We start from the raw sequence: 23,913 nt of genomic DNA, 5'->3' as shown, positions 1-23,913 counted from the left end.
AAAAAAAAACTTTGTTAAATTGTTTTTATATTGAGCTGAGGAAGCACACATAAAAACATCAACCACAGGCGAAAATCACCAGATAATTTTACAAAACTAAAACGTGCACACAGACAAACACAAGCATGTGGAAAGGCTCCTGAACCATGTGGAAAACTCACTTGCAGAGCCATGCCACAGAAGCAGAAAGCTAAATAAAAGGTGGCTTGAAAATTGTGTTGCAGATGTGCAGCAACAGAATTGTGCACCCTTTATGAGATTTGCTGATTGGACATGTACAAGGGTATCAGCTAAGCCATCAGCCATAATATTACTGATATTAGAAAATGCTCCAAAAGGACACACACAGAAACGCCGTCCCTGTCTTTGAGACATTGAGCGCAGGTCCAGCCGTCAGTTTCAGCAGAGACCGTTCTCCTGGCTGTTGGACTCTGGTGATGGAGCAGTACGTGGCTGAGTTAATAGCGAGCGCTGTTTCCCTTAATGGCATTTTTCAGCAGGTGTCCACGCTGGCAGCGCCATCTACCCAAATCAGATGTCAGGTGTTCCTCTGTTCATTCCCAGTGAGGCACTGGGGCAAGAGCTGCAGTGTTTCAGGAAGCTGGTCAGAACTCCAGGCCTGTGTTGCAAAGATGAAAAACTGAAACATGTTCAGTCTTTCAGGAGGCAGGTTCTTGTGTTTTTAAACTCTCCATGAGACAGAAGTAATGCACTGGGGAGGACACTATATGATGTATTCAAGCATGGGCACAATTTAATGTTTTGAGTGTGAAAATGTGGGGCACAAGAGGGCTGCACAAGTGTACGGAGTTAACAGAAGTATCTGATGACAGCTTGACCAATACTAATGTTACAGAGTAACAAAGGAAGGAAGATGATGAAGGTTAGTGGAGACAGTTGGGAGGGAGAAGAAGGCAGGCAGCATCTGGCTGCTGGTTCTCAAAGAAGAGGAGGGGAGCCAGGTTTTCTTGGAGAGGAGGACATGGATTGTGATACTGACTCTGACTGTGTGTCTGTGTCGGAGTCACAGTCACACACTGGGGACTTGCACACTTTGGAAGAAAACAAAGACTTTCTGGATGAAACGTTTGGAAAATGTGTTAAAGTGACCAAGTATTTCACAGACACAGAAAAATGCATCAGTAGTTGTATGGATCTATTACACGAAAAAAAAAATTCCAGCTAAAAAAACCTGAGTCTCAGAAAGAAACTTAAAGCTGATGGTAAATGGACTGGTTTTTATATACCTCGTTTCTACTTTACTTCGAGCACTCACATGCCTCATTCACCCATTCACACACATTCATGCCCCATCGGTTGTATCGAAGAGCAACTTAGGGTTCAGTATCTTGCCGAAGGATACTTCGGCAAGTTTAACAGACTACTGGAGAAACTACGGGAAGAGATCTTTGCCTCTTCACCTCAAGTTCTTAGAGGGTTTGTTGAAGATCCTACACTTTCTGGCCAATGGAATGTGTTTCCAAGCCTGGTTGTTTCTCCTGCTGCGAGACAGTGGCAGGATGAGGACGATATCCTGCTGTCTCTAGAGACCTCAGAGTAATTATTCTCTTATCTAAATTGATTATTTTTCTATTTTGAGAAACAAGTTCAAGTGAAAATTAAGGTTTGTGTTAAAATTCAGTCCCCTCTCTCGCTCCTCTCTCTCCATTTAGGCTGTCACAATATTACAGTTTTTCACTGCATGGTAATCTTTACCTAAAGAAGTCACATTAAGGATATTATCAAAATATTTTTAATAATAAAAATCAGCAAAATTCAGTTTTGTTTATTTTGTTGTTGCTTTTTATGGGCAAATGAGCTATGGTCAACATACAAGGGCCAAGGAGAGGATAGAGCAACTAACCAGAACTATACAAACGAATATGAAAAAAAAAAAAACACTTACACAGTTGTTTACAACAAAAGAAAGCCATGCCATTCTTATATGGCACAGTGGCTCAGTAGTTAGCAAGTAGGTCCTGGGGCTCTGTGGCGTTTGTGTGTTTTCCCTGCACTTGTGTGTAGCTGTACCCTGGGAGCTCTGGTTTCTCTTGGCATCAAAACCATGCTAAGCTAAAGAGGTTTTTAATCTCGAGAGTTTCCGGTCCTGGTTAAATACAGGTGAAGGACATGTAGAAAAATAAAGTAGAAAAGCACTATGTAAGTACAAGCCCACATATCCAGACTTCTGAGATATGTTTAGAGATATTCTGGTGTACCAACCACTCCACTAGGCTTTTCTCACAAAATTTTACTAAATTTTATCCCTGTGGATTTTTGTAATATGCAATATGCAATCAATTGCTGTCAGTCAGGGTCTGACTGATGATTCCAGTCACTTACTCTCAACTGTGGGATCATTCTGAAAGGCAGAGGCAAAATCATAGCACCGTTTAAAACATGCAGCATTTCTGTATTTAGATGTGCTTAATAACTTTTCCTGACTTGCTAGTATTTTATGTTAAACTGCTGCTGTACAGAGCTCTCAGGGTCACAGTGTGTGTGAGAAGTGGAACAGGAGACCATGTCCAAATATCAAGGTCAAACTGGACAGTGATATTGGAGCCTTGGGGTTCATGGTTAATCATGGCTCAGCACAAGCATACTGTACCTCCATTGGCTTATTATCATTTGTTTCTGAACTTATGATTGGCTTCCACGTTTTAATCCCACATGAGAGGGCGGAGCGTCGTGTGAAAGGAGAGTGAAAAGCTCTTTAACAAGAGACCCTCAGCAAGAAGGCAGCAGCTTTTCTGCAGGTACTGTACCGTTTTTCTTTTATTTCTCCTACAGAAAGCCTCTATTAGCTGTACAAGCAGCTTGAGAATAAAAAAATCTGCTTGTAAAGCTGGTATAAAGATGCAGCCTGTATACATCTTAACTTTGTTTCTTTTTTTGCATGGTTTTAAAGTTAAACGTGACAATTCAATGCTTTGAATAGGGAAAGTGGATGGAAGGTGAGGCAGGGAGTGACGATAATTTCAAGGTGATTTTTAGCTGAACAACTACAGGAAGTCCCAAAGAGAAGTAGAAAATCAAGGACAGACTAAAGAATAAAACAAAGCTTTAGTGCTATTTTTTAAATGAAAATGTTCCAGTTAAAAGGTCACAGTGACCAGAGGAGGGGAGACTGATCCCAGATTCCAGCCTGTAGAGGTTTGCATGTAATCCCAACTAGCTGGCTGGCAGACTGATCTCTAGAAATAACTCTTACAGTTCCACATTTCCTTCATTTCTGTCCTGATTTTCATCCTGACCTCTCCTGTGCACTTCACCTTCCGTCTCCCCTGTTTCCCTCTCTCTGTCCCACTGTCTTGGCCTTTTGAGGCTCTGGTCTTATGACCAGTTCAGAATGTCACTGCGTGAGCCAGACATGGCTAGGATCTTGGCACTGAATCCTGGCACCGCAACTGCCTCCCCCCAGTCTATAAATAATACTCCCATTGACCCACAGTGTGCACCGTCTTTAACCTGCACAGCGAAAGCACCTGATAAAAGCATGTGACTTCTGAGTGACTTTAAAGTTCATTTCTGACTTGGATTAACAGGAGTAACAATGCGCTCTCAGCTCCTCTCTATATTAAGACTCTGTCTCATGGACATGGTCCACAAAGGGCAAGCTAAAATATGACCTTCCAGGACAGTTTCATGAAACTAAATTTATTGGTTTTATGGGACATTTCAACAAAATTTACAACACTGATTATTAATTTCATTTCTTTATAAGAAAGTCTGGCATTTTTTGTGAGCTTAGAACTGATTTCTTAGTGTAACTGCATTAATGGTTACATGAAACCTGCCGTTCTGTGGGTGATAATGATCAGGCGCTGAGAGCGGCTGCTACAGCCCCTCAAGCTTCTTACAGTATTAAACACAAATTAGTTAAGGGCAAGTTAGGAATAAACATTTCCACCAAGAAGAAATGCAATAAGAACATTCATTCAGCTGATGCAGCTGAATGAAATCATATTTGAGAAAAATAGTAATGAGAGATTTGTAAGTTAAGTTTGTGCTGTCTGTCTGCAAACTTTGCTCATTGAAACCTTCTGTTTCTGTTGAAGATAGCTGCTCAACTTTGGTGATTCCCTTAAAATCAGTTGGTTTTATTGCAAAATGTTTCCAGTTTAAAGGGTAATGTGGCCTGTCTGAAGTGTCAAGTTGTAGTCAAGTTAGGGTACTTTCCTTGCCTTATTAGATTTGAATGATTAGATCTGGATAAGACAAGGTGCTTGGTATGAATAGCCCTGTAAAGCATGAATGAAGCAGCTAATTTGTGTGATTTTGGTGCTTGGTCTATTTATGTGTATGTCCATGATGTCTATACATGTGTATTTTAGTACTGTACGCAAACCATTAACAAAGCCTTGTCCTTTCGGTTTTTATGTGTAGTCATTTTGCTACCGAGAGTTACTCAACTAGCAGAGAGATGGCAAGCTCTTTCACGCGCCTGATCTCCAGCCGCAATGCGGCTGTGCTGTTGGCCAGCCTGGGTGCAGGAACAGTAACTACTGGATACTTCCTCAGTGAAGACAGTTCTCTAGCTGCCGAGGCAAGGAAGAAGCTTTACCCTCCCAGGTAAGCCAGGGCAACATTAAGGCCCGCAGACGCTACATGAAAGATGGATGCAGCTTCTCATGGCCTGTTGCATAGAAGTGAATGTAAAAATTACCTTTTGGCTTGCTTGTTCTATGACCTCAGTAGGCTCCTTCTTGACCAGTTTATGGTCTCCACCACTAGTCTAAAGTCTTATGAATACAACATGATGTTCATTTCGTAAATTATGACGAGAATAAAAAAATGAGGATAAAGTCAGGCATGCTTTAGAGTGGACCTATCTTGTGATTGACAGGTTGTTACAGTATGAGTATGTATCCCACAGTCAGAACCACCCCTTGCTAGCTGCATCTGCATGAAAATGCCAACATAGCAACCAAAATGTTTAGCTTGAACCTTCAGGACAGGATTTTACTCTAGATGATGGGGCGCAAGGCTCTGTGCTGGAACCAATTCTATTATACATTACATACATTTTTACTGTCTTTCACACGATCTGATGTTTTGCCCCTTTTGATGTATACCCTCCTGTTTTTACCTCCCATGAGTTTCTTCAGATGTCAGATATTGATTTTTAATAGCTGACATTATTTATCCATGAAGATGATACAAGTCATCTAGTTAAATTACAGGGATGTCTTAAAGGCATAAAGACCTAGATAACCTCTAATTTCCTATTACTAAATCCAGACAATGAGTTATTAGGTTAGGAGGTTATTGTACTTGGCCCTAAAAATCTTGGTGTCTAACAGGATACTTACTCTGGATGGTATTACGTTGGCTTCCAGGATTATTGTGAGGAATCTTGGAATCATTTTTGACCAGGATATGTCCTTCAATGCGCACATTAGCTACTTAAGTAGGGCTGCCTTCCTTCATTTGCACAATATCGCTTAAAATGAAAACTGGGCTCAAAACTTTCCTTTTTGATAAAGCTTATAGTTAGGATCAGATCAGGTGACCCTGAACCATCCCTTAGTTCTACTGCAAGAGACTTTGGCTGCTGGGAGGCTTCTTGTGATCCACCGAGTGTCACTCACATCTTTTCACTCTGTGTGTGTTTATACACCATTATTGCATTTAATCATCAGTACTTATTAAACTCTCTTCCACAGTATGCCTTTTGCCCTGTCTCTTCCTGCTCTCTTCTCTTTCCCCTCACCCCCAACCTGTCACAGCAGATGACTGCGCCTCCCTGAGCCTGATTCTGTCAAAGGTTCTTCCTGTTAAAAGGGAGTTTTTCCTTCCCACTGTTGCCAAGTTCTTACTTGTTGGGGGTGGGGTGGGGGGTGACTGCTGTTTTGGATTGGTGCTATATAAATAAAACTGAATCTAACTGAATGATGTTATAGTCACCATCTTTTACATCATCTATGGTAAACATGAAGAAAGACAGTGAAAAATATGATGGGGTCACTTCATAGGAACAGATGATTATAAGACAGATGAGGACTGAGCAGAAAGCTGTATATGCAGTGGATGGATGACCTTGACCAGTCAGTGAGTAGCTGTTATGCTGTGATTATCTGCCTTAACAACAAAGAAACCAACTACGTGCCTCACATCACTTGCACATTTCACAAGAATGACTCACTGCAAAGAGCTCCGACAACAGAAGAAAGCGGAAGGTAACATCACCAGACCATTTATGAACTGATTCATGTGTTCAAAGTATCATGCAGCCTCTTCTGTATTTTCTATTTAACTGGTTGCTGTCGCACAATTTCCCAACTTTTGAGATAAATGAGGTATTTCTTATCTTATGCACAGAACGTGTAGCATTAATAAACTATCTTTAATATTTTGAAGGTCAGTATGACTGTGGGGATTGTACCAGCACGCTGCAAGTGAACCTCTGAGAATATCAAAGAGTGTACGAGGTCATGTTAGGCACACTGGCAACGTCCTGCAGGATCAGTGACGCTCTCACGTTTCATCTGTGTTACCTTTGACTCACACTCGCTTACTCTTTCACACTCTATTTTATGCCTCTCCATTCACTTACTGCGTGTATACAGTACACTTGGCTCTATGGTTTTAGAAGGTAATTCTTTGACACTTGCTGAGCTCATTTTAAGGCTCCAGAATAAATTTGGAGTGATTAAATACCTACTTGGTGGCTGCATGCTGAATCAGAATCTAAAAGAATCTTTCAGAAGCCAGAACGTCTCTGAATATAAGCACCACTGGCCTTTGCCATTGACAAGGAGAGCAGTGTGTAACATGATGGCTATTTCCTAAGCGAGAGCTGATCCTGTGGAGCCATTCCAATTGTTAATACCACTGTACAGTGGGCAAAACAAATTCTATTACAGTAACTCATGACTCTGCAAAAACTGTAATCTGTATTACTATATTGACAATAGATATGCATGGGTCATATTTACAAATTATACTGTCTATATAACTCTCAATTAATTTTAGTTCAATTTTATTTATATAGCGCCAAATCCCAAGACACACCTCAAGGCGATTTATATTGTGGGTAAAGACCCTACAATAATTACAGAGAAAACCCAACAGTCGAAACGACCCCCTATGAGCAGCACTTGGCGACAGTGGGAAGGAAAAACTCCCCTTTAACAGGAAGAAACCTCCAGCAGAACCAGGCTCAGGGAGGGGCAGTTACTTGCAGTGACGGGACAAAAGACACCCTGTGAAAGAGAGCCAGAGATTAATAATAACTAATGATTAAATGCAGAGTGGAGTATAAACAGAGTAAAAAGCAGTGGATGAAAAGAAACACTCATCATGGGAAGCCAGTATGGGAGAAATATGCTCTCTCTGTCAGTACTCTAGCTGCAGCGTTTTGGATTAACTGGATGTAGTGTAACTCAACCCTTTCAAAAAGGAGGGGACCAACATAGCAGTGCCATTCTGTAGTTGTACTGTACAAACAAAGAGTTGAATTAAAAGAACATAAATTACCCCAAAATCTCCCTCTACAACCCCAAACCAACAACGGACACACCTAGTTGTCTATTTGCGTGCTGCACAGGTTGATGGGAGAATCATGTTGTTGCCATTATTAGCAAGCAGAAATATTAGAGTGGGTGGAGTAACTCTCAAAAGGCTGAAATTTCTCCAATTCTTCTTCTGCTGAAGCTCTGATTTCCCTGACCTGAGGAAACACAACAACTGCATGGCCTCTGCTCTTACTCCAGCCGTTTATGCCAAACTGAGGGATAAAGTCACCCCCAACAACTGGACGTTGGACCAGTGCATCCAAACTGGAGTTGACAACCCCGGACACCCTTTCATCAAGACAGTGGGCTGTGTGGCTGGTGACGAAGAGAGCTATGAGGTAACACAAAGTTTATTTCGTCTAAATTATCACCCTGCACTCTGACCAATAAGCTTAATTAGCCGCACAGCTGTGAGTGCTTATTTGGATATTTTGCCCTCTTTTTCATCTGCACACGGGCTGGTTACAGCCCAGTCTGAGCTACTGTTCTATTGACTTGAAGCTGAAAGTCTGCACTTCATATTGATAATATGATTTAAACTCTACCCTGATGGTGTACATAGGCAAAATTTACAAAAATGGACCTCACTGTATCTGCTGTTTGAAATGAATGCTGACTGGCCTTGTTGTAATGGTGCAAATCCACATGATCTCACAAGACATCAGTTGTCGAAGATACTTTTTGATGTTCTAAAAACAAACCTACACTGCTGACTTTGTCTGCTGGTGCCTCCAGGTGTTTAGTGAGCTCTTTGACCCTGTCATCAAAGACAGGCATAATGGCTACGACCCCAGAACCATGACACATCCCACTGACCTGGATGCCTCCAAGGTTGGCCCATAACTCCTTGCCACTGCAATATCAGTGCATCCATCTACTGTTTCTACCTGTATGCACCAGTTTTTTCTTTTGCTTCTGTCTGCACTCCAGATAACCCATGGCATGTTTGATGAGAATTATGTTCTTTCATCGCGTGTGCGGACTGGACGCAGTATCCGCGGCCTTAGCCTCCCTCCAGCCTGTTCGAGGGCTGAGCGCCGCGAGGTGGAGAGGGTGGCTGTGACAGCCCTAGCTGGTCTTAAGGGAGAACTGGCTGGACGCTACTACAGCCTAGGAGACATGACAGAAAAGGAGCAGCAGCAACTCATTGATGTGAGTTAATAATTTCAGGGAAAGGCATACTTTCCTTTACACTTTTGTTTTAATGTGATTTTTGACTATTGTTCAGTTTGAATGGCAAATTTAGGGATTTAGGGTGGATGTGTGTTTGGTTTTGAAGGTACTTTATTTAAATAGAGTTTAAAACCTTCCAAAATTAACTAAAGCTTTCTTCAGGTGAAGAAACAACACCTCTGTCATTATGTCCAGGTCATCCGTGTATTTTGTTGCAGCAATATCAACTGACATTGAAAAGGGACAGGTTGTACTCTTGTGTAATACCACTTTAAACCACAAGTTGGTGCAGTGAGTCTGTATAGCATCTGTAAAGGACTTTCATCCATTTTTTAAACAAATCTCATTCCAGAAAAAAATGAATGGAAATATTTTCCCTTCATTTCAGCCTTAAAAAGATTAACATTTAGGACACATACCCTCTCATATTAGCCTGTGAATCTTTTCATCACCACATTATAAAGAAGTCTTTCTGCTCTTTAAAATCCTTCTACCCCTGTTTCCTTCTTCATCCTCCCTTTACCCTGCTCACCTTTAGGACCACTTCCTCTTTGACAAGCCTGTCTCTCCACTGTTGACATGTGCCTTTATGGCCAGAGACTGGCCAGACGCTAGGGGCATCTGGTATGGTCCATTCAGCTCTCCCGCATGTCCGCTGCTGTGTGACATGAGTTATTATTGTGCTTGTTCTTGAAAAATAAGCCACTAAAACAACAGGAAGTGTGTTTCTGTGTTTTCTATTTGGTGTGCATTGTCTTTTATAAATGCATGTTCAAATTAAGCCTGCACAGACAAGCAGCATGAATATCAAAGTGCCCACGTAGCCAGTTCCATAATGTCCATGAGTCATCAGCAGTAATGAAAGGTGAGTTTTGCCTGGAGAGCTCTTATTTAGTTCCCTTAGCTGCTTCTCCTCAGGCACAACAATGAGAAAACCTTTCTCATCTGGGTGAATGAGGAGGACCACACCAGAGTCATCTCCATGGAGAAGGGCGGCAACATGAAGAGAGTGTTTGAGAGGTTCTGCAGTGGACTCAAACAGGTACAGTGGAGTGTGAGCAAAGACTTTTTTAGAATATAATTCTGATAATTAATGGAGCCTAATTTCTTTGGATATAGGATGGTAATGTTGCTCTCTTCTACTCGCTGAAATATCTCAACAATTCCTGGATGTATAAACATTAATTTTGATACAAACCTTCATAAATAGAATTAAAAGGATAATAGAATGCTGCGTTGTGACACATTAAACCCACTGCGAGATATATACTCAGTTGTAAAGTTGCAGTAACTCTGTTTGACCTCTGGTTTAAAAAAAAAGCATCACACTCACAACCTGTATATAAGAGATGGGCAAAGCCACCATGACATCCCCCATTGGTTTTGAAATCTGCATTTTGAAGCTTTAATGTTAGAATTTTGACAATTGTTATGTTGCTTTGGTGAGTCAAAAGAAACCATATTTGGACAAGAGGGTGGAGGACCAAGTTATCAGCTTGTGCTACCAAGCTTGGTTAGCAAGCTGGATCCATAAACTATAGAGATGCAAGGGGCATATTACACATACCTGCTAAGCAGCACACTAATATAATATAATATAATATAATATAATATAATATAATATAATATAATATAATATAATATAATATAATATTATATATGGTAAATGGACTAGTTCTATATAGTGCTTTTCTATTTTTCTATAAAATTTACCTGTTGCTCTTATTTGCCCATTATTAAAAAAGGAAGAATTCATACAGTATTCAAAACCTCATTTCATAAATGAAAACAAAGTTTTTTGACATATTTTGATTCATAATAAAATAAAATTGTATTTATTTTGGGTATTTATTTTGTTTAGATGAAAACTCCACAGGTTAAATGTTGGATATCTAGTAATCAAATGCACTGATGGAACTTCCCCTCCTCAGCTATAAATCAAACCAGTGCCAAAAATCATTATCTTGCTCAGCTGTTATACTGTATAGAGATAATATGTAACTGGTCAACTGTTACAGGTGGAACGGCTCATCCAGGAGAGAGGGTGGGAATTCATGTGGAATGAACATCTGGGCTACATTCTCACGTGTCCTTCCAACCTGGGCACTGGCCTCAGGGCGGGTGTGCATGTACGCCTGCCCAAGCTGAGCAAGGTAATATACTGACACAATAAGACACAACTTTAACTTTTTAAAAAAAAAAAATTTAGTTTACAGTTGCATATCTTTTTCTGAGCACACTTTTCTACTTTTTGCTTCATTACTTTTGATTCAGTCCCCATATAATTGGTTCTGCTGTCCCAAATACCACTAAAGTTTATTAATGCACTGCTGAAAGTGGCAGTGGTGTTTCAGTGGTCAGGAATGAACTTTGTCTCCATTTTCAATACAGAGATTTTTAAAGCATTCAGAAGCTCCATAGAGCGTAGTGATTAAGACCTAACCCACAAAAGATCCCTAGTTCAAGACTGGGAGAAGACACAAATTCCAGGGAGGGCTGCATCAGGAAAGGCATCTGGGATAAAAAAAATAAATAAAAATTTGTACTAAATCAAATATACAGATCTGCTGTGGTGACCCCTGGTAAATAAGGGAGCAGCTAAATATTATTTCTGTTCTTCAAGAAAAAAATAAGTGCAACATTTTATAAATGATTCAAATTCACAGGACCCACGATTCAGCAAAATCCTTGACAACCTACGGCTGCAGAAACGCGGCACAGGGGGAGTCGACACAGCCGCCACCGGCGATACCTTTGACATTTCCAACCTCGACCGTCTGGGGAAATCCGAGGTAAAGATCTTCTTCCTTTGTTACCTCTTGCAGCACTTCCCTTTTCATGCTTTTCACTCCCATTAAAAAGCTCAGTCTAAGCTACTGTTGTGTTGGTGTGTGTTTCTAGGTGGAGCTGGTCCAGCTGGTGGTCGATGGGGTCAACTACCTGATTGAGTGTGAGAAAAAGCTGGAAAAAGGCCAGGACATCAAAATCCCAGCTCCCATTGTTCAGTTTAGGAAATGAAAACTGAACTCCTCTGTGCCATAAGGATCAGTCATCTGATCAGTGCTCTGATGGAGCCGACTAGAGAACCTGAGAGCGACATCCATCAGCTGTTACAGAGGACGCGTTCTCCTGACGTCTCCTACAGAGTGCATAACTTTAAGATAAATCATCTCAGAAATGTTCTGAATTTAGAGGGAAACTCTACCTCAAGATAGTTGTAACCCCAATTTCAATTAAAAAACTACCAAATATTTTGATGCTTTCATTTTACTTTTTCTGTTGCCTCTCTGTTATTCTGTAGTCCACACTGGCTGGACAATAACGCGGGATTCTGTTGGAATATGTGCAGAAAGTGGCTGGACTTTCTTTTCTTCTTTAATACTGTAACAGTCAGACTATTAGATAAATGAGTTATGACAGCTGTACTGTACAGTAAACTACACTCACCAGCCACTTTATTAGATACACCTCGCTAGTGCAGGTTGGACACCCTTTTGTCTCCAGAACTGCTGTAATTATTAATGGCATAGATTCAACAAGGTGATAGAAATATTCCTCAGAAATGTTGTTCCTGTTGACAATACCACACAATTACTGCAGATTTGTCAGCAGCACGTAGACATCCCAAAGGTGCTCGATTGGATTAAGATCTGGTGCCTGTGAAGGCCGTTTGAGTACAGTGAACTCAATGTCACGTTCAAAAAACCAGTTTGAGATTATCGGAGCTTGGTGAGCATCCTGCTGGAGGCAGCCACCAGAAGATGGTACCCCTGTCATAAAGGGATGGACATGGCCAGCAGTAATACTCAGGTAGGCTGTGGCATTTAAAGAGTGCCTAATTGGTACTAATGGGTCCAAAATGTGCCAAGAAAATACCCTGCACACCATTTCACCACCACCATCAGCCTGAACTGATACAAGGCAAGATGGATACATGCTTTCATGTTGTTAATGCTAACATTAATTCCAAATTATAGCTTCAAAAATCCTGTTCTTAGCCAACAGGAGTGCCACCTGGTGCGGTCTGCTAATGCTGTATCATCAGCTGCAGTTCAGTTGTATATTCTTGGTTGTAATGTGTAGTTCTTTGAGCTGTCCTATTTTCTATAAAGCCTAGAGTTGATGTACAGGAAAAATCCGAGTAAATCTGCAGTTTCTGAAACCCTCAAATCAGCCTATCTGGCTCCAACAACCATGCCAAGCTCAAAGTCACTTAAATCACCTTTCTTCCCCCTTCCAGTGCTCGGTTTGAACTTCAGCATCTTCATCTTGCCTACATACCTAAATGCACTGAGTTGCTCACAAGCTGTTAAAAAGCATCTGAGCAGGTGTACCTAACAAAGTGGCCAGTGATGGTAGTGTTACCCTTACTTCTTATCCTGATAATAATGAATTCAATTCAATCCAGTTTTATTTATATAGTTCCAAATTACAACAGTCGCCTCAAGGAGCTTTATATTATGAATACCCCACAATAATACAGAGAAATCCCAACAATCAGACGAATGTCTGGTAGCTAACTCGAAGTCCTAATCTGAACCCAGCTGTAAATACTCCTGTTGAGACTACAGAGAACAAAGTTATGCCTAAAAACCCACTATAGTGAGTACAAACTGAATGAGATGAGAATAATAACAGTCACACAAAGGCAATGTAAGCAATAGATCCTGCAGGTGCAAATGTGCTTAAGAAGAGGCCCTCTACACTTCCTACAGGATTTTCAAAGCATCTGTAATTTTATTTGTAAATGCATCTTTACTGTAATGTTCACTAACAATAAGTACTTTATAAAGAGGCCAACAGAGGTGGAAGAAGTTTAATTCTATTTCTCAAGATACAAAAATGATTCAATGACGTGAGCGTTCTTGCATTTTCAGAAATTTCTTTGCTCCTTCATGGAGTAACAAACTTGAACTCGCTTAAAAATCTGTAAACAGGTCTGCATAAGCTAATGATTAATCTGAAAACACATTCAGCATTAAAGTAAGCAGAACAGCACTTTTCGTTGATTTTACTTTCCAAGATGCCACCTCAGAAATTTTTTTTTTTGGATTTTTTTTCTAAAAAGAAAATCAGTAGAAAGAAGTCAACAACCAAAAGGTGACACCTAGAGGCCAGAGCCTACCTGTGCACCAAAAAGTCCTGCTTTTCTTTTTTTTGGCAAAGTGAAACAGCAACACAAGCCTCTATTAAAGAGTGGTTGAAGAGTGCTAAACAATGCAGGTTTGGAGAACAGGCCATCTCTGTGAAACAAGGGGATAAGAACAGAGAGTCAGGCTGGGTTCTTTGAACAGGAAACAGAAGGAAGCCTAACAAGCAAGTCGTCAGTCTACAGGTCGTTTTTCACTGTGTTTCTTTGTGAACTCCTCCGCATTCTTCATGAATTTCGCACGGTTTTTAGTGAACTCCTCTGCCAGGTCAGCCCTCAGCGGATGCTCTGGCTGAGGCATGTTCACCATCGCAACCAGACACTGAATCACTGGAGGAAAGAGGAAATGAGGAAGGTACACGTGAGCCTCTTTGGTACAGATATACAAGACAGCAACAACAAGGAGGAGACATTTGGTTTCACCTTGGTAGGTTTTTGTGGCTGGCTTCCAATTCTCCACACTGATGATGGGCAGGCAGACCTGGCCCTTTTCATCAATGTTGGGATGGTAGATTTTTGTCTTGAAGGTTATCTTAGGTGGCTTGAAGGGGTACTCTGCAGGGAAGATGATCTCAATCCGAAATGCTCCTTTGTCATATGGAGCACAGTCCTTGGAGAAAATAAGAGTAAGTGACTTAGTATGTGCTGTTTTCATATTTGTAATTGTAAATATTTTACAAAGGTTGTCAATCTACTTCTGATCATTTCCCACTTCTAATCTCTATAATGTAATATTCTGCAGTGGACTGTGGCTAACAGACCTAGAGTAGAGAAAATTACTGCTGCAGAAGGCTTGGTGCAGATGCTTTATGCCCAATGTGACAAGACAGCCGCAAATACTTAGCCCCCATAATAGTCTGTTATTTGTAAGAACAGAACACAAAAGCTTTTTGATTAATTGCATTTTATCTCTCAGTAGTCAGAGAGGCAAGTTTGTGTCATGGTTCTGTTTGTGCCATGCAGCCACTAAACAGAACATGTTGGGATCCCATTTGCTATTTAATGGGACCTTTCTGCTTATTACTAGCTCCATATTTTCTTCTCAGGCTCTACTAGAGTAGCTTTGTCTGAGTCACAGTTCAAAATAACATCGGGCCTTTGTGCAGCTCCTTAGTATGTCTGAAACGAGCCCTCATCCCCTTAACCCAACTTTCTTTAGATCAGTGGTCCTTATAAGACAGAGTGAACAGCAGGTGGGCGGGGCTTCTGTAGTTCTGACCATATTAAGGATACCCACCGCTACATCATCATATGGAGCACAAAGCAGACAAAGCTGAGCAGCCTGAGCTTTCGACTGACACAAAAACACCACAACAACAAAACAACAAAAATATTTAGATTAAAAAAAACAAAACAGAACTGGTCATGGACTGTAATTATATAGACTATAATAAGAAAATATCTGTCATATCGGCCAACCCTGAATGCTACCAAAATGTTCAGAAAAGAGGAGAGAGAGGGAAAAAAAATAAATAAAAAATAAGAGTAGGTCCTTCTCAAACCTCACAAAGAGGGATCTGAAATTAGAGATATTAGAGAAACATGTAACACCAAAAAAACCCAAACAAACATAAAAATATATTTTATCCTGGGGTCAATACTTACAGGAATAATAAGCCCTTGCCAGTTCAAAATATTTGATTCATCCACTTGAATGATTCGGAAATTCTTTATCCCAGAATCACGAATGTCTTGAATTTCCTGAAATGAAACAAAGGATTCAAGTTCAGTGCAAAAAAGAGAAAAAAGTGCATGTATTATTCACCAGTCAGCCACAACATCAACAACAGAACATCAACAAAAACCTACTAAAACTAATCCAAGGAAGGAGAAGAAAGGGGAATACTGACCCATGTGGTCTCATCCCACAGAAGAAAAATTACAGCTGGTTATAATTTTAAAAAAAATAAAAAATTAAAGTGTCAGCACACAGTGTGCTGTGTATGACACTGCACAACACGCAGACCATCAGAACCGACATGAAAGTGGCCTTGTCTGGGGAACATGATAGACATCAAGGTGCTGACTTAGCCCCCAAATTCCCCAGATCTCAATCCAAATGAGCATTCATGGGCTGTGCTGAGATAAATCCAATCCATGGAGGAGCTGCCTCATAAACAGGACCTAATGCAACTGCTGTTAGAACTGTGCCGATACCTTCAGAGGTCACAGCTGTTTTGGTGACAGAGTGAGAGCTGTTGTAAGTTTTAAAGGTGCGGCTGATTGGTGTTTATGAAAAGTGATAAAAAGTCAAGAAACCAGCCGAGGAATCAAATCTGCTGGGTGAAGGGGATTCACAGGAGCCGTGTAATATGGCCCTGATGGACTGAGTCCAGTCAGACAGTAAACAGTTACATCACTTCCTCCACAATGACTCACACCCTTGGTTCAGATTACCGTTCACACAATGCATTTTTCCCTCTAGCCTGTTCACATAAATACTGCAATACTGTCACAGCTACTGCTCTGTGGCTGAGATACAGACAATTTCTTTTGTGTTTTTTTTTTTTTTTTTGGAAAAGGGGTGGCCAGACCAAGACCTTTGCGATAGCACAAAGTGGCACAATGCAATTAAAATGTGCCTGTTTGGCAAAAATGGCTGAAAACGGTTCCAAAACAAACAAAATTAATAATAATAAAAATTCAGCAATAAAATTAGCAGTTACTGGATGTTAGTCTAATTCTAGTTAGCCTGCAGCAGGTTTCACTACTGGTTCTAGGTTCTTGTGGTCATGGCCACCACTTGGTTCTGTTCCTGCAGTCTACTCTGATCAAAGAACCTCTAAATGCCCAGGAGTTCCCACTTTTGTATAAGCGCTTTGAGTGCTCTGACTGAGTAGAAAAGCGCTATATAAGAACTAGTCCAATTACCCTTTACTTTGCAGGGTTTAGTTTTGTGACAGTCACCTTCAACACCTACAACAGTGCGCACGTGCGCACACACACACACACACACACACACACACACACACACACACACACACACACACACACACACTTTGTTTGTGGTTTAACTACACTGCCAATGTCTAATTGTTGCTTGTAAAGAAGCGCTAGCAAAGGAGCGCTTTGCTAGCGCAAAGCAATCACCATGTATTAGCTGACCTTCAGCAAATGGCCAAAACCAGCCTTCTGTAAGAAAAGGTAAGTGCTTTGTATTTCACTTCAGACCTATATTCAAAACTGTATTTGTGAAAACCAAAATAATATGTGGACTTTTTCCATCCACAAGCATGTGGAAACAGTTATTTTAGCAGTGTCAATTTAATGACACTCATTGAGGACGGTAACGTGAGCGCCGCCTACTGTGCCCCAGATGAATTGCAGCCAATTTCTGTACAATAGGATTAATAGGAAGTGGAAGATCAGCTCTCTTGTCACTTTATCATTTTAGAAGATTAAGAAATCCACAAGATTCTCACATAATTAGTTTATGTAAAAATAAAAAAAAATAGGCTAAGACAGTTACAAAAAAAAAAAAAAAAAAAATCTGGTGAATCAAATAATTTTCATTCATAGAAAAGGCTCTAGAAAGTTTCTAGAAACAGCCACGAGTTTACTTGAGTCAACTGCCTGTGTGTGTGTGTGTGTATATATATATATATATATATATATATATATATATATATATATATATATATATATATATATTTCAGATGAACACACAGATAACAATAAACAAAAGACACAAACTATTAAATTTTATCAAGCTGCTGTTAGATTGGAAGAAACAAAGTGAAAGTCAAAACGTTTTATACAACCAACACTGTCACTGTTTTCTAGAAGGCTGCTAAAACGGCCTATTCCCGTTCTGGTCGTTTCAGATGATTTTGTAGCTGAACTGACAACAGAAACCGAATCGGTTCAACTGCTGGCACACACTTTACTGGAATCCACATCAACTGTAATACTGAATTGCCAGGGGAATTCAGGAAGTACTGACGACATACTTCACTTTTGTTTTTGTGTGAGGAAATTCTTCAACGCAAAGGCTGTGTTACACCTGAGGCACAAGAAAGCAAAACTAAAATAAGCCACAGTTTAAAAAAAAAGTATTAAGTCCTGACCAGCCAGCACACTGTTAACTTTAGTATATTATTAATTTATTCTCCCCTTTAAACCAAAATGCCCTTATTAGCTACAATCTTCCACTCAAAGTTTTAATCATTCCAATCGTTAAATCACGCATTTCCTCATAATTTAGTGTCTATTCTATTTTTTATATTTTACTTCTCCTTATATGCAAGTATGTATAACCAAGCAAAATAACTTCGTATATGTTTTACAAATAATTATTCCTGACATTTTCCCAAAACTGGAGATGATATTTTAATTACTGAAAACGGTTGAACTGGATTTTAATTCATGAATTATTAATCGTTTAGCTAAACATTATTTATTAGACGTATATGGCCCAGATGAGGTCTGACGTCACACCCCAACCCCAAAGGCTCCATGTTTTCGCCTCCGCGGCTGCCTTCAGATGGTGACAGTGGATAAAATAAGCTGCTACAGTTTCCACCATGCTTGCTCTTTAAACACCAGCTTGCTTTCCGACTTGGAGCGGTAAATGACGGGTTTCCCTAAGTGCTGAATCACGCTCTGCTGGCGTCTCAAACTACTAAACTCCCGAGTCACCGTCTGTCGGCCGTCATTATCCTTTCCTTTCGTTTTGTCAGACACTTGAACGAGAAATACCCGGACATTTTTTCTTTACTGACGAATCTGCTGCTGCACTCAAGAAGCTGAAACCATTGTTTAAACCGCGTCAAAGTGACAAAGATCCAATAACTCGGGTTTTTTCTTACCCTGGTTAATCTCCTAGCCGAAGTCATTGTGGTACCGATTCCGTCTTCTCCTTCTTCCTTTTTCTTTCCGTTCGCCTTCGACTTCTTCTCAGTTTGCTTTAAAGCGGATGACAGGCGGGGGCCGCTGCGTTACCGCCCTCTTTGGGCCCGGAGGGTGTAAAATCTGACTCGGGATTCCGCGTGAGGCCGGTGGAAAGTATACTGTATGAGTTTTACACATATTCAAAGCTAGAAAGAAATAAAGATAAATTACAAGACTAATGTAATAGGAACTGATTCAAAACTTGCTTTTTCAGTAGGAAAATCATTAAATGTCCAACACACAATGATGTGGAGCAAAAACAAACTGCTGGGAGTTAATCTGTCGTAATTAATCTTCCATAAGGCAAACAAACACTGGATTCAAAGGTTATTTTTGTGATCACCCTCACAGAATTTAACCAAAACTTTTACCTTCATGTTTTTGGATATGTGATCCCATTTCCTTCTAGCTACTCCCATTTCAAGAGACTTTTTTAGTGTGAATCTTAAAGGTTAAAGTCCACAGTGAGCCAAAGATATATGAACTTATTTATAATGTGAAGCTCCTCCCCTTGCAGGGTACACTGGAGTGTGTCACCTCTACTGGTTGTTTTGTAAAGATCACACACATGTTTTGTTTATTTCTTACTATACATGAAAGCTTTGTGTTTGTTAGTTTGTCCATGAACCCAGCTGTCACAGGGCAAGAGGCAGGGTACACCCTGGATAGGTTGCCAGCCTGTTGCAGTTTTATTTATATGGCAACTTTATACTGTAAAGTAAAGACCCTACAATATTAGAGATGAAACCCCAACAATCACATAATTCCCTGTGAGCAAGCTTGAGGCAACAGTGAAAGGGAAAAAAATCCTTCTGTGTTTAGGGATGTAGACATGGTCAAGATAATCTACTGAAGTTCAAATTGAGCATCAGAATGGGAAAGAAATGTGATTTAAGTGACTTTGAGCTGGTTGTTGGTGCCAGATGGACTGGCCTGATGATTTCTGCTGCTCTACTAGGATTTTCCTACGCAGGGTTTAATGGTCTGAAAAGGAGAAAATATTCAGTGAGGAGCAGTTCTCTGAACAAAAATGCCTTGTTGATGCCAGAGGTCAGAGAAGAATGTCCAGACTGCTCCGAGCTGATATCAAGGCAACAATAGCTGAAATAAGCACTCCTTACAACCAAGAGCAGAAGAGCACCTCTGAATGCACATCACATCAAATCTTGAATTTTCCAAATTTGGGATAAAATACATTCTTGTCTTATCTTGAACAAAAACACTGAGTGCATTTTGTATCACAGTACTGATAGATGTACATCTAATGGCACACCAAAATATAGAAGAAGAAGGTCATATAAGGTCCTTAACCCTTCAGCGAGACCAGTATCTGCACCATTGTGCAAGGAGGAGCAGGATGAGCGCTGCCGGGGCCCTGCAAAGTGACCTCCAGCAGGCCACAGGTGTGAATATCTCAGACCAAACATTCAGAAACAGACTTCAGGAGGGTGGCCTGAGGGCACAAACATCCTCCAGTGAGCCCTGTGGAACCCACTGGTATTTGCCATAAAATACCAGAACTGGCACCCATTCAAATGAATGGGTGAGTGTGTCCAAACTTTTGACTGGTATTGTGTATGTATGTATGTATGTCTCCCTCGAAGAAGTACACTACCACCACCTTCTGTGCTGGTGAGCAAACCTGCATGCAGTCAAACCATAGTCAGCCTCGCTTTCTCCTCAGGCTGAGCGGATCCTGTCTGTGACCTCCCGACAGTCTGTCTGTTCAAGATGGCCGCTTGAGTGGAGAATTTACACCTCTCCAGTAAAACTAATCCAGGAGCTAGCTGCCCGAACAACTTTTACCGTGGTCTTAGAGAATGGCCCGAAGATACCAGCAACGTTTTCTGCTGCTTTAAATCTGAAGAGAAGCACGGTTGTTGAGGTTGGAGTCATGGAATAAAACACTGCTGGTAAGAAATTCTTAAACAAACCCACAGTTTGGTAGCTACATTAGCCAGCTAGCGCTTTCAGTAACAAATAACAGGCTAACTTTAGCAGCGCCTTCCATAATCGCGCTAATTTCAGTAGATGTACAGCAGGGTCTTCAAATGTGGCTCACGTTTAAACAGGTAGCCACAGTTAGCGCTACAAATATGACTCGGGCTAAGTGCTAAGTGGGTTAGTGTGAAGTGTAGCTGCTAATGTTACCTGCTAACGTTTCATATATGATGGTTTGCTACTTTTGTGTACCTTACTCGCTCTTATACTCTATGTGTGGTTTGTAAAATCCGATTTAAGTGACACCAAGAAACGTATATTGTCTATGCTGCTAACATTGTCACAACGCTATCTGTGACTTCAGCTGTAAACAGCTACAGCTGGTGTATTTTTACTTCCCAATTAACTTGGTTTCCTCATAGTATTTAAACTGTGTCACAAGCAATGAATGAGCAGCAGAGCTTGCATTAAATATATTCATAAATATAATAGTAGATATAGTATTTTTTTAATTTGACCTCGCCAGAAACACACTGACAAACAAAGCCAACCTGTCAGCTGACCTCAGGTAATTATAGTTTATTAAAGCTAGACAACTACATGACTAATAAGTGACAGAATAATTGTAAGATAACACCTATTAATAAGCCTCAATTCACCTTTGAGAGTAGTGTGACAAATACTTATAAGGTCACTGACTTCCTTCTTCCCATAAACCTCAAACATCCTTGGAAACAGTTACTGAATAACAGCAGCAGGAAAAAGAAGACTACTGCAGTTTCTGGCGCTGCTACATTACCACGTTCTTGTTAAGGTGTCATAAGCAGTTAAGAGAAGGAAGACTGAGTCAAAGCAGTCCTCTGATTTAAATCTCAGGCACATAGTCTTGACCTGGTTTCTAATGACAGGTTTATCAAGAAGCTGGAAACAACCCCATATAGACATTTGCTGCACTTGTTCTATATATTTAAAAGTTCTTCTGAAATATGGGTGTGACAATGGAAATTCAGACTTCTGTTGTCACAGTTTCTTTTGAAAGTATTTGATGTTTTCCTCCAACTTTAAGTGTTATTTTTAGCCATGCTAGAAACACGCTTTTCCAGAATCTGACCCATTTTGATGCCCACTATTATTAACTCATATCCATATTTAACATCACTAAATTCAGGCAGTGTGGGATATTTAAAGGCAACTTGTTGCCTTGTCTGTTTGTATGGCTGCAACGATTCGAGTAACTCAACTCGACTATAAAAAAAAAAAAAAAAAAAAAAAACCTTGACGCAAATTTCTTGCGTCAGTGAGACACACACACACACATACACGGAGAAAAGCAAAGTGGTGGAGCCGTTACTAAGACAGTGAGCTCAGGTAGAGTGAAAGAAAATGTTTTTTTCTAGTGTCCAAATAGCAGCGCTTGCTACTGTAATTGCCATGAAAGCCTTGACTGGTAAAAAGCTGGCAGGAGTCCTTAATTACACCATCTGTTCAAACTCCAATGTGAAGAAAAGTGAACTTTTCTTCATTTTCTTCATTGCAGCCACCACATACTGTTTAAAGGGTTACAGACACACGTACTCATTCACATGCACTTTTAAACATGCAGACACACACGTGTGCATGAAAACACAAACACCAAATCTGCCTTATCCAGGAGATGCAATACTGTAAGAACTCTTTTTTTTTTTTTTTTTTTTTTTTTTGTAAACCTTCCAAGATCACAGCGAAAGTCTGTTTTACTTTATGCCTTGCTTTAGGTTGTACGTATACCTTATTTTATTTGACATTACTGTACTTGTGATTATTTATTTTTGCATTTGGCATTAACATTTAACATATGGCAAGTGAATACAGTGAAAGGGTTTATTTTTTGACAGTCTCTCTGCAGTTAAACTACTAAAAACTTTGCTGTTTCTAAAATGAAAACCAATGAGCAGTTCATTTTTAAAGACCTTTTTTTTTCTTTTTTGAATATTTATTATTGCTTATTAATAAGACAAAATTACTTCTTTTCCAATTACTCTATGAATTGATGAAATAATTGATAGAATAGTTGATTGTTAAAATAATCAATAGTGGCAGTCCCATTTGTTTGTTTTGTGTTTCTTTGTTCATGGACCTTAGCTTTAAGAATTGTGTGGTGATTATAAAGCTTTATTATTGAAGGTGAGACTGAAGTTTGTGGGAACTGCAATATTATCAGTCTGTAGTTTAGCACTACTGAGAGCCATTTGTGCACACATCCTACTTGTGTTGTTCCTGTTAGGTTACTTGAGGCTTGTGAATTACATAGTTCTCCTTTCTGGGAAAAGTCCAGCTGAACTTCCTGCTCTTCAGCTGAAGAGCTTTTTTAACCACGGCGTGACTCTTACATTACATAAACTAAGACAGTTGTCAAGCAGTAGTGGAAATATGATAATAATGAATAACAGTTGACTGACAATAGAACTCACATGCATCATATTAGTGTGAATCATGTGATGGCTGTGAAACGGGTTTGTGTGAAGGTGAAAGTTCTTGGTTGACGCAGGTCAGTTTTTAATTCCATGTTACACTGAGTTGGAAGTAAGATGGAGGCTTGCTCTGAACAAATTAGACTTGTGCACATAGTACAAGATAATATGCAGTTATATCAGAAGCTGGAAAAAGGTTTTTATCTTGACTTAAGTGCAGCAATTTAGCAATATAGTTTGAATATTGAGGCCTCTTTGTAGGGCTCTCTACCTGCTAGCCTTTTACCTGATAATGAATCATAAATACACACAAATATTAGTATATACAGTAGGGTTGTCAGAAAAATTGCCACTCAGATACTGATTGATACTAAAAATTGATATCGGATTAGATACTCATTTGCAACATAATTGAAACCAACAGTGCCATCTTTGCCTCCTCCAGCAGGCACAGCTTCACACAGCAAAGCCCCTCTTCCCACCGGCAGCTGAAGCAGTTCACATTCACAGCACTGAACAATGCTTTGAAGAATTTTGAGAGGTCAATAATTCTCCCGTTTTAACCGCACTCAGCTGTTGAACAGATTTCATAAATGTTAACCTGGTTGGTTAACATTAGCTGTTTAACTGTTAGCAATTACCTGACAGCAACATTAGCTGTTGCGGCTAGGGGACTGTAGTTAGATAACAGATGAATATTGTAGAGCTGAACGGGTCACAGATGGGATATTGAGCCGTGGCAGAGAGGATTATGGACGTGTGGAGAACTGGGCAGGTTGCTAGCTTAGCA

At 40.1% G+C, this 23,913-nt stretch overlaps 3 protein-coding genes across 4 annotated transcripts in view; 2 read left to right on the top strand and 1 right to left on the bottom strand.

Annotated features, from left to right (window-relative positions):
- Positions 1-2,688: 2,688 nt before the first annotated feature.
- On the top strand, positions 2,689-11,937 carry ckmt2a (creatine kinase, mitochondrial 2a (sarcomeric)). The gene is made up of 10 exons (XM_030742273.1): positions 2,689-2,759; positions 4,390-4,575; positions 7,660-7,858; positions 8,256-8,351; positions 8,451-8,672; positions 9,232-9,317; positions 9,612-9,735; positions 10,712-10,846; positions 11,360-11,485; positions 11,595-11,937. The coding sequence occupies exons 2-10, from the start codon at positions 4,427-4,429 to the stop codon at positions 11,709-11,711; spliced, it is 1,254 nt and encodes a 417-aa protein (XP_030598133.1). The 5' UTR covers positions 2,689-2,759; positions 4,390-4,426; the 3' UTR covers positions 11,712-11,937.
- A 1,473-nt stretch (positions 11,938-13,410) lies between these two features.
- ube2l3a (ubiquitin-conjugating enzyme E2L 3a) lies at positions 13,411-18,853 on the bottom strand. Its single transcript, XM_030742403.1, has 4 exons — positions 18,651-18,853; positions 15,448-15,543; positions 14,266-14,452; positions 13,411-14,172 (listed from the first exon to the last, which is right to left on the bottom strand). The coding sequence occupies exons 1-4, from the start codon at positions 18,675-18,677 to the stop codon at positions 14,018-14,020; spliced, it is 465 nt and encodes a 154-aa protein (XP_030598263.1). The 5' UTR covers positions 18,678-18,853; the 3' UTR covers positions 13,411-14,017.
- Positions 18,854-20,436: 1,583 nt separating this feature from the next.
- The window catches only part of zfyve16 (zinc finger, FYVE domain containing 16), a 31,720-nt gene continuing 28,243 nt past the window's right edge, over positions 20,437-23,913 (top strand). For both annotated transcript variants that reach the window (XM_030742215.1, XM_030742214.1), the window contains exon 1: positions 20,437-20,645. The gene's annotated coding sequence lies outside the window, so the exon portion shown is untranslated. The remainder of the gene's footprint in view (positions 20,646-23,913) is intronic.

This window comes from Archocentrus centrarchus, chromosome 12, assembly GCF_007364275.1.
Source record: "Archocentrus centrarchus isolate MPI-CPG fArcCen1 chromosome 12, fArcCen1, whole genome shotgun sequence".
NCBI classification, from domain to species: domain Eukaryota; kingdom Metazoa; phylum Chordata; class Actinopteri; order Cichliformes; family Cichlidae; genus Archocentrus; species Archocentrus centrarchus.
This window is presented reverse-complemented; position numbering and strand designations above follow the sequence as displayed.